Genomic DNA, 10,796 nt, shown 5'->3' on the forward strand with positions numbered 1-10,796 from the left:
GGGGGGTGGCGCTGTGGGCTTTCACTGTCATCTCAGCCCATTAAACTCCTTATGGGCCACATGTGTGCATCTCTTCAAAAGCAAACTCATTTTGTGCACGGAGGACTTCCAGCGGCTTCTGTGGTTCCACGCCTCTTGTATTTGATGGCTGGGGCTGGGGCTAGGAGGGGCTGGCCCACTCAGGGGGACCCGGCCCCGTGGGTGCCTGGTGGAGCCTGGCAGGCCTATGATCGGGGCTGCATCAGCATCTCAGGGGTGAAGGAAACTGGTGGAGCCACCACCCTCCACCCCTGCCCAGAAGGGCTCGGCTGGGGGGCTGGCCTGGCCCCTGCCCAGGCCCTTCCCCCCATGCTACAGCCCAGCCCGGGTCTCACACATGCTGTCTAGCGGACCTCCCACAGGGGGAGGTGGCCCGTGGATGATAGCTGTCACCTGTGTCCAGAGGCCAGCGTGGGGGCTGGTCGAGGCAGACCAGCGAGCTGTGGGTGCCCCCTGGGGCAGTGGTCCCTTAGCAGGGAGTGTCCCCCCAGGGGGAGGGCCGGAGCCAGTGTTCCCAGAGAGATCCACAGGGAGGGGCAGGGATCCCGGACCCTGCAGGGAAGCCTCAGAGCCCCCCATGTGTGGAGAAGCTCAGGCAGCTGGCCCTTTCCTTCCAGGATCCCCCAAAAGCCCCAGGACCTTGGCCACTCCCCCAGCGGCCTCATCCTTCAGGGCACCATTTCCCCGCGTGCAAGATGGAAAGAGCTTGGCTTTAAACACAACAGCTTTCTCCGGTTGCCATTGAAGTAAAACTCATGTTGTACAGCGAGTAGTAGCGCAGCCCCACCGAGCGCATCCCCAGTGTGGTGCGGCCGCCGCCGGCCTCCGCCTAGTTGCAGACACTCTCCTCCCCCAAAGGGACGCCCAGACCCCTCAAGTGACGGCTCTTCCCCCTCCCCCACCCAGGACAGCCACCACCCCTGGTGTCCATGTGGACGTGTCTGTCCTGGGCGTTCTCTGTAAATGGAACCATACAACCCGTAGTCTTCTGCGTCTGGCTTCTTGCACTTTGAATAATGTTCCCAAGGCTCGTCCACAGTGTGGCCTGTCAGCGTTTTCTTCATATTTAGGGCTGTGTGATGCCCCCCTCGTGTGTGAGGGCCACATTTGTTGCCCAGGTGCCCATTGGCGGGCGCTGGGTTGCCACCTCCCCCCTGGTGGGAACATGGCAGAGCACACGGTGAGGCCCTGCCCCTGGCTTTCCCTCGGACTTCTGCGGAGGACACACCTTCCTCGGCCAGGTGTCCTTCCCACTCTCGGTGTGTCTACACCCCCAGCTGAGGGCTTTCCGACGCCTGCCTGGCAGGGACATTGTGGGGGCTTGAGGGGACGTGCATGTGGCTGTCCAGGCTCAGTGTTCTCATCCACAAGACGGGGTTAATGACACTGGGTTGGATCCTCAGAGCGCGAAGGACATGGGGCCCAGGAGATGCAGCCCCTGGGAGAGGCCCCGTGGAGTCTGGGCCCGGGTTTATGGCACCCTCACCTGGCGCCCCTCCTCCCAGTGTCCCCGGACCTCTGGGAAGGGGTCTTCACACAAAGCCTCGCAGGGGACAGAAGAGAAAAAGGCCTGTCGTGAGCTGTTGTCAGGAACATGAGCCTTGCAAGCTTTTGCTTATTTTTTAAAAAATATATTTTTAGGTCCCTTTTACCCCTTAAGACATAAAATGAAGGGAGACCAGAAGGAACGTTTGGAGGGATTGGTAATAAAAAAGCCTAGGAGGGAGTTGCTCTTTTGTTGAGTGGAGTTCCGGAGCTGCCAGATTTCCTCCAGAGAACACAGTGCACCCAACCGCCAGCCAGCAGGCTGCCAGGGCCTCCAGGGGCTGCCGGAAAGGCCCAGGGCCTGGAGTCTGAGGGCCCTGGGCGCAGCCTCAGCTTTCTCATCGGGGAGATGGGCTCACACATCCTGTGGGGTGCAGTTCTCCACGGGGATTGTGGGAAGGGGCCTCAGTCTACCCAGAATAACCCAGCCCACCTGGGTGTGGCTCTGCTCGGTGTTCTGTGGGGCAGGGCTGACCTCAGCCCTCTTGGGGGAGACGGTCAGCGGGTGAGTCACCTCTTGTTGCCTTTGTGTGTCTGTGAAGTAGAGCTGGTTGTAGGCTCACAGCAGGGGAGGGGAGGCGAATGAGGGGGTGTGGGGAGGGGCTCGGTGGCCGGGAGCCCAGCATTGGTTGGAGCCTCACTCACCGCCCTGCAGGCCCTCCCCCTGCCCCCCCCCCCCCCCCCCCCCCCCCCCCCCCGCCCCACCATCTTCCCTTTCCTCCTGTCTCTCCTGGTCTCTCCCTTTACTTCAGGAGGCCTCTGTTTTAAGCAAACAGATGGTCTGTTTTATCTTATTTTGTTTGGCCTGTGCCACATTTAAAAATGTTTAATTAGACACCAATTAGATCCCACATTTAAAAAAACCCTGAATTTCCAGCTTGTCTTTTAAAATCAGGACATTGGGTTGCCCTGGCCTGCAGCCCCAGTTGCTGGGTGGGAACAGCTGCCCCTTGAGGGGACGTGGTCCCCCACCCCCCACCCCAGGCCTGCCCCTGTCTGCCCGCACACCCGGTTCCCCTCACCTGCCCGTCTCTCCTTGGACAGATTTGGGGCGGCCTGTGTGAGAGACCTTGTAAGGTGCAGGGGCGTTTGAATTACAGAGGGTGTTGTTACCAATAGAAAACTGTTATTATTTGTAGTCACACTGAGGCGTAGGACATGTTGAGTGTTAATCAATTGCCACCAAAACACTGGCTGAAGCCAAAAGATTTACTGGGAGACAGACTGCGATGTCTGTGAGTGGGGCTGACTCTTGGCTGCACTCAGACATGGGGCGGAACAGTGCTCCTCCACCCCGTCTCAGGACACCCTCCTTGGTGTGTGGGCACATCATCCCCATGGTGCTGAAATGACTCCAGTGGCTCCAGACATCACACTCTGAGTCCCTTTAGTTCTGGCAGAAAAGCACAAAGCCTCATGGGCTCAGGGTTTGGCTGGTGACTGAACCAGAGCCCACAAGAAGCATCATCCCCTCTTTGGGAGTGAACGGAGACCTGCCTGGAAGCCGATGGGGTGCTACCCAGAGAATTCAGGGGTCTGTTATATTGTGAGAAGGGTGACTTGACCCAGGGCAGCCACAATACTGGGTATCCCATTCAGATGAAAGAAGGAACGCAGACAAGCTTTGTAAACTGAGTGAGTGATCACATGTAGTTCCTTTGGGGGTGTGTGTGCAGGGCCCTGCCGGAGAGGACACGCTGGTGCATGCCACGGGCTGAAGTGGGGAGCCAGCCAGGAAGCGTGGGGGCTGAGGGCAGCTTTCTGCTCCTGCACCTCCTTTTCCAAAGCTGCCCTGAGTCATTCTGTAATGGAATTTGTGCCTACCAAATTCCTACCAGCACAAAATCCTTGCATGTCCTTTATAAATATTTCACTCTCTTCCGGCAGCAAATTTCCCGATGCCCAAAGGCCTGTGCAGCCCTCTCCTCTTCTGGGCTGGCAGTCTGTCCCCCGCCCCCGGTGGCTGTGGGCGGGAGGAGACAGTCATGCCCACCCACACCTGGCACCTGGCCTTGACGGCTGCTTCTGCTTGGGGAGCAGCCGGGCCTCCCTGGGAGACTGGGATTGCGGTGAATTTGGCAGAAGTTGTTGGGGAGCCCTGAGGGGGAGGTGACCACCCACGGTCCCTCAGGGGCAGAGTCGGGGCTCAAAGCCGGCTGGCCTGCTGCCAGGGACAGTCTTGTCCATGAATGCGCAGCATGCTGAGTGAGGGTGCAAAGCTGGGTGGGCTGCTGCTGGAGGGGGGGTCAGGTGGGTTTCGGGGTGGGGTGCCCATAGCCAGGGGTGCTTTACAAACTGTGAAGTGCCGTATGAGTCTGAAGAACTCACAGCAGCCAGCCGTTGATGGGCCGGGGTCCCCAGCAGGCAGGAAGGAGCCCCAGCCTGCTCTTGAGCAAGAGTGTCAGGGTCAAGCTGGTCACGTGGCCCAGTGGCCTTGCTCACTTTCCCAGTGGGGAGAGCCCGTTGGGCCCTCGTGGCCTCTTTACTGAAGTGCTAAGCCGGGCCTGGGGCACGTCTCATAGTGTGGCCTTGTCACGCTTCTGCGAAATCTCACAGGAGCCAGCGAGGAGCCACAGGTGGCTCTTTGAGGAGCCCCAGACCCAATAGGAATGATTAGTTGTAATGCCCTCCTTCACTGCCTCTCTCCCCTCTGGGAAGATGGGACCTACTCATCTTGTTTTGTTAGCCAGCTGCAGCTGAGAGATGCAGGCCTCTTCTCTGCACAGCTTCTCCCACAACAGATCAAAGAGACCTACCAGGTGTATTAAAGGGGCCACACATAGCAGGCTGGACACTGCAGGGCCTGGGGGAAGCTGCCCCGGCCACGCTGGGCTGGGTGGTGGGCGGGGCCTCCGGGCAGGCCCTCGGAGATGGACATCATTCACATGTGATGCATCCCTCTAACTTCCGAGTGCTTCCTCTCTGCCAAGCTCTGGGGTCTGCAGAGCTGAGTCCAGAGGGGGCTCTGCTGTCCTCGGAGCTGCAGACCTGGCCAGGGGGCAGTGGACAGAAGCTGTGGGTGTGTTGTGCCTGTGTGTCCCATGCACTCGTCCTGGTATTCCACCCAGCACATTCGCAGTGTTGACGACATTCCAGTGAACACCGTGGGTATTCCTACGAGGGACCCATAGATGCCGTGCCTACACAGATACTTTGTGAACGTTGGATGTGCGTGGACCCTTTGCACGCAGGGCCCACAGTGTTACATCAGTATCACAGCAGACACTGAGCAGAGGACCCGTGCGGCTTATCCTTCAGGGTCTCTGCAGGAAGCAGCCCCTCAGTGCGAGCAGTTACTTAGTGGGCTGTTTCTACATCTTCTGGAATGTGTGAGCGGGGTGGAGGGGAGCAGGACGGGAGGACACAGTACCCTGGGGCCAGCAAAATGCAGAGCCAGCAGGCTGCCTGGGACTAGTTCCTGGGGCTGGTAGCCAGTAGCTTTGTGCCATGAACCCACTGGTGGACACAGCGTGTTGCCAGGGCCCTCTGCTCCCTCCCTTCCTCAGACCTGCTCCTGGGGATGGCTGTCTACTGGCGAACTTAACGGGAAGCCAGAGGGCCAAGGACCACCTGATGTGGCTCGTAGAGGCTGGCCTCCTGGCAGAGAGCAGGGCGAGCAGGTGCGTCTGGGTGGGCAATTGAAGCTATCCTGCCCGGCCTGCCTTTTCCTGGAAGGCACTGCAGCTCATCTCTCACTGCAGCGGGAATAGTCCCACGCCCCAGACCACTGGGAGACTTACTTTGGCGGGAAGGCCCCCCACTTGGGTGCTGTCCTCTCTCACTCTGTCTCCTGAACGTGTCTTGCTGAGGGATGTCCTCAACTGTAATGGGCCAGGGAGATTCACCATGAGGCCTCACTGTGACCGAGGTCTGTCTTTCTGTAGTGGGACAGAGAACAGGAGGATGGATGCATCCCTGGGAAGGAGTCTGCTTCTGATCATCTTCACTGACCGCAGTGGGGGGTGGGGTAGGCCTGGGTACCTGGGGTGTAGTTTTTGACCCAGAAAATGCTGTTTTGGCTTCCTCCAGTAAACACATCACATTTGGAACTGTTAGCTAATATTAAACCGCCTTGTTAAGTTTCCAGCAGCCTGCTGTTCTGCAGCACTCACCTGGCTTTTGCATCAGCTACACAGGTGAGCTATATGGAGATGTTGTGGGATTTCCACCCCTGCAGTGTGTATAAATATAAACCCACTTGTTTACCAAGATGTGTTTCCTTCTTTCCTGAAGACCTAAGTCTCCATCTGGTATTATTTCCCTCCGTGCGGAAGAACTTGCTTTAGCAGTGATACTGTGCAGATCGGCTGGTAGCAAATTTTCTTTAATCTGAAAATGCATTTTGCCTTCATTCTTAAAGGACATTTTCTCTGCATAGACAATTCGGGGTTGATGGCCTTTTTAAAAAGGTCTTTAAAGAGGTTATTCCATGGTTTTCTGGCCTCCATTGCTCATGATTGGAAGTAAGCCGTGCTCAGGGTTGTCCCCTGGATGTGATGGTTGTTTCTGTCTGGCTGCCTTCAGTCCTGTCTTTGGTTTGCAGCATTTTGATTCTGATGGGTGGTTTTCTTTGTGTTTTTCTTGGGATTCACTTGGCTTCTCAAATCTGTACACTTGTGTTCTTTACCAAATTTGGTTAGTTTTGGCTATTTCTTTACTTTTTTGTTTTATTCTCTATTTTCCTTCTATGATGCCTTTTGATATTGTTCTGCAGCTATCTGAAGCTTTATTTATTTTTGGTCTTTATTTCTGTCTGTTCTTTAGGTTGCGTAATTTCTATTAATACATCATTGCTTTCCCCTTCAGCTTTTCTATGTCTCCATTCTATTCTGCCTGGCCTGACACCCCCTCTGTCATGTCATTTCTCCTGGGGTTTCTGAGGGGTCAGTGTTCAGTGCTGGCTCAGGGGGACTGAGGGCCAGAGAGGATGAAGAGAAGGCCTCCCAGGGACAAATATGTGATGTCACCTTTGTAGGGAGAGTGTGGCCCCTGGGGCAGATGGGAAGTGGCACATAATCATGCCAAGAGGGAGACAAGCAGCCTGAACATAAGTGACGAAGTCCTGGAAGAGTGGAGTGGGCTTTCTGTGGGAGACCGTGGGAGGGACAGAGGTCTTGGGGTCTGGTAGGCCCCTACTGTGTACCAGGCCCTGGGCTAGGTGCTCTTTTTCGTGTGTATCTATAGTACTCTCCCTCATATCTCAAAGTAAAAGCATTGAGAAAGAGAAAAACCCAACCCTCCTGGAAATGAACATCGTCCCATCCCACAACATATTCCATCTAACAGACAGTGAGCCCTGGGTTGGAAGAGGTCTTCTGGGGACCAAGATAATGCAGCTGGTTCAGTGACCATGAACCCGTGAGAGTGTGGGAAGCCTTTCTTGATGGGGCAGGATTTGAGATGTGGGGAGGCCATGCTCATCCTCTGAATCTTCCTTCCAAAAATGCCCACAACCCAGGTGGTGTTAGTCCCAGAACTTGAACTAGAACCTACCGAATCTGAGGTTCCTTCTGCCCTGTTGCGCAGACCTTATTCTGGCTCTGACAGTATCACTGACCACCTGGGTGACCCTGGCAGGTAACTTGACCTTTTCATCACCACTGTCCTCATTTTGAACGTGGGAAAACGCAGGACCAACTTTGCAGGGTTGATGTGGGAGACCAATAAGGGATGTGCTGGGAAGGTGTGTGCACCCAGCATTGGCACACCTGAGGTCTTTCAGGGTCGTTCGTCGTCTCTTTTCTGACACGTCTGCACTCCGCAGTGGCACAGATTCACTCATTCCCTCAGGAGAGGAGTGTTTCACATGGGACGTGTTCCTCTGGCCGCGGGGACCCAGCAGTGGACAGAGCAGACGACAGTCCCTGTGCTCGGGGTGTTTGGCTTTCACTCTGCACTCACCTCTCTTGATTCACATCCTCCACATTGAAGCCTGGTATTTGTTGGCCGAAAACTGTGGGTTCAAATCTCAGCTCTCCAGAAATCAAGTTACCCTGCTATTAAGTAACTCAGTTTTCTCCTCAGTGGGGTTGGCCTCATTACACCTATTTTGTAGGGTCCTGACGAGGTTGGAAAGAGGAGATGGGTGCCTGGGAGTCGGCACAGCCTGGCATGCGGCCGTGAGTGTGCTCTGGTCCTCACTGTTGATGTGGGTCCACGGGGCGCATGGTTAATTTTCTTCTTTGGGCCTGTACCTTTGCAGTTTTCTTAGGAGCAAATATGCTGTTTTTCTAGTTTCTTTTCTTTTTTTTTTTTTTTACCTTGTATTGCTCTAAGAAGAACTGTGAAATGGCCCCAAAACTCCTCTTCTCCCAACTGAAATGCTCCAAATCATCTCCTCTCCCACAGCCCTGAACTTCAAAGGACATGTCTTCACAGACTCTTCCCTGCTGTCCTCTCCCACTCCCCTCAGGATTTGGGTGCGCTTCACACTCCTTGCCAACTGATATGCCCGTCTTCAGGGGGCGTCTCTGTGCTTCTCCCCTCCCCCCAGGTCATGGGCAGGCTCCAACTCCTTCCCACAGGAACTCCCCAAACCCCATCCTGTAACCAAAGTGCCCCCAAGCCCCTCCCCACCCAGAGATCGCTCATGCAACCCTCTCACCCACTGTCCCTGTGTTCTTGCCCCTCCGCAGGTTACGGGCACGCAGCCCCGGGCACGGATGCGGGCAAGGCTTTCTGCATGTTCTACGCGGTGCTGGGCATCCCGCTGACGCTCGTCATGTTCCAGAGCCTGGGCGAGCGCATGAACACCTTCGTGCGCTACCTGCTGAAGCGCATCAAGAAGTGCTGCGGCATGCGCAACACGGACGTGTCCATGGAGAACATGGTGACCGTGGGCTTCTTCTCCTGCATGGGGACGCTGTGCATCGGGGCGGCCGCCTTCTCCCAGTGCGAGGAGTGGAGCTTCTTCCACGCCTACTACTACTGCTTCATCACGTTGACTACCATCGGGTTCGGGGACTACGTGGCCCTGCAGACCAAGGGCGCCCTGCAAAAGAAGCCGCTGTACGTGGCCTTTAGCTTTATGTACATCCTGGTGGGGCTGACGGTCATCGGGGCCTTCCTCAACCTGGTGGTCCTCAGGTTCTTGACCATGAACAGTGAGGACGAGCGGCGGGACGCAGAGGAGAGGGCGTCCCTGGCGGGCACGCGGAACAGCATGGTCATCCACGTGCCCGAGGAGGCACTGCAGGGCCGCGGGCGCTGCAAGGCGGATGGGGACCTGCAGTCCGTGTGCTCCTGCTCCTGCTACCGGCCGCAGGGACGCGCCAGCCGCCCCGCGGGGCACCAGAACTCCTTTGGCACCCAGCTCGGCCCGCAGTACTTCCACTCCATCTCGTACAAGATCGAGGAGATCTCACCGAGCACACTGAAGAACAGCCTCTTCCCGTCCCCCATCAGCTCCGTCTCCCCGGGGCTGCACAGCGTCACGGACGTCCACAGGCTCACGCGGCGGCGCAAGTCCATCTAGGGGGCGGGAGGGGCTGCGGCAGCACAAGTCGCCTGTCACACCGGCCCAGCTCGGCGTGTCCTCCTTGGTTATTTATTGTCCTTTATTATTATTGTTGTTAGTATCGTCATTCACTATCACTCTCTCTCCTTCTTGGTTTCATTTCTTCCCCCCCTGTCCCGCAGACGGAGCCGGGAGAGCCCTGCTCCGAAACTCACATGTGAGCATGAAGCATGGATCCCTTCCTCCCCCTGACGTATGCCTTACATTTCCCCCCCAGCCGGCCCCGTCGTGGGGCGGCTTTCCCACGACAGGTGCGAGGCCGAGCCCACCAGACCGAGCGGAGAGGACACCGACCCAAAGTTGCACACCAGGCTGAGAGCCGTCCAGCGCCCACCCACGGTGATGTCTCTGACTGGACTCCCCTCATTCCCCCCCAAAGGAGTGGGGGAATGGAGCGGCTGTCCCGTGTGGGTGCGTGTGCACATGCGTGCTTCTGTGTGTGTGTATGTGTGTGCGCGTGTGCGTGTGCGCGCTGGTGCACCGTGCGACCCAGTGGAAAGTATCAGGTATTTCTTTTTTCCGTCATACAATTCTGTTAATAGCCTGCTTTTGGCTGCTTCCAAACAAACAGGGAAAACAAAACCCAGGAGGTTTTTGATTTACCATCTCGCCCAGTCAAGCATGTTCCACCAGCCGCCTTGACCTCAGACGCGTCATGCCCATATTTTTAAAATGCTAGGTTCTAAATTATATTAACTTCTTTTTAGGGGGTGGGGTGGGCAAGCCAACATGGATCGTTGTAGCTTGCCCGTTCAAACAAGTTTTTTACAAGCATGCTCTTCGTTAAACTGGTATGCATTATCACCACAAAAAAAGCTAGCGGTGGAGCAAGCAGAAGCTCATAGGGACATAAATGTATTAAAGACGTGTTCAATTTTATCATCTCCAGTTGCAGCAATTTCCTGTGCACCCGGCAGTGTCGGGGTACACTGGAAAATTGTGGGAACGGCAGAACACTTTATCATTGCCCTCTGCTTTGTATGATGATGGTGGTGACAGCGGTTTGCAGAGCATCTCGCGTACACGAGTAAGGGTTGCCGTGGGGGACAGGGGGATGCTGATGGGGATGATGAGTTGATCAACATGGGTTCTTCTCCTAAAAAACAAAAAGACAGGGCATTCCTCATTTAAAAAAGTCTGTATCTGTATCTGTAGGTATTTCAGGAAAGGGCGTCTGTAATTGCATTTGATTTGTAAATAAGGGAAAATTCACGTCGGTCTCAGGAAGAGTTTACAGGCAAGGAGCCGTGTCTTGGCCTGCTGGGAACTTGCCGATCTCAGGGGACGATTGTTTGAGGAGTGGGGAAATGCCCCCCACTCCCACTAGGGGATGACCTGAAAGGGAAGGCCTGCGTATCTCCTGGGGGAAGTTCGCCTGCAGACAGTCCGTTGGAGGTGCTTTCAATGACAGGAATAAAGGAAAGTCTCATCTCTGAATTCACAGAGGGGACCTTCACTTCCCTGGTCACCGTCCCTGCCATTTCCGACAATCCGCATCCTCCCACCCCTTCGATGAAAGGGGTGTTCGTGGCTCTTGGATGGAAATGCAATTCGGCCGCATTGCTCGGAAGGTGCAGCGGGAGCCCCGGAGGGCTCTCCCAGAATGGGGAGCTTGCACCCAGGAAGAGTAAACCCGCACGGTTTCTTAAAGGAGACATCACCAAGTGCCACCATCCCAAGTACTAGGGCCATTGGA

General features: G+C 55.9%; 1 protein-coding gene across 1 annotated transcript in view; it reads left to right on the top strand.

The window, feature by feature from the left end:
- KCNK9 (potassium two pore domain channel subfamily K member 9) overlaps positions 1-9,714 on the top strand; it is a 59,560-nt gene extending 49,846 nt beyond the window's left edge. The window contains exon 2 of the mRNA XM_053929883.1: positions 8,220-9,714. Within this exon, the coding sequence (XP_053785858.1) occupies positions 8,220-9,058 (839 nt within the window). The 3' untranslated portion in view covers positions 9,059-9,714. The remainder of the gene's footprint in view (positions 1-8,219) is intronic.
- The last annotated feature ends 1,082 nt before the right edge of the window (positions 9,715-10,796 follow it).

This window comes from Desmodus rotundus, chromosome 8, assembly GCF_022682495.2.
Source record: "Desmodus rotundus isolate HL8 chromosome 8, HLdesRot8A.1, whole genome shotgun sequence".
Classification (NCBI taxonomy): domain Eukaryota; kingdom Metazoa; phylum Chordata; class Mammalia; order Chiroptera; family Phyllostomidae; genus Desmodus; species Desmodus rotundus.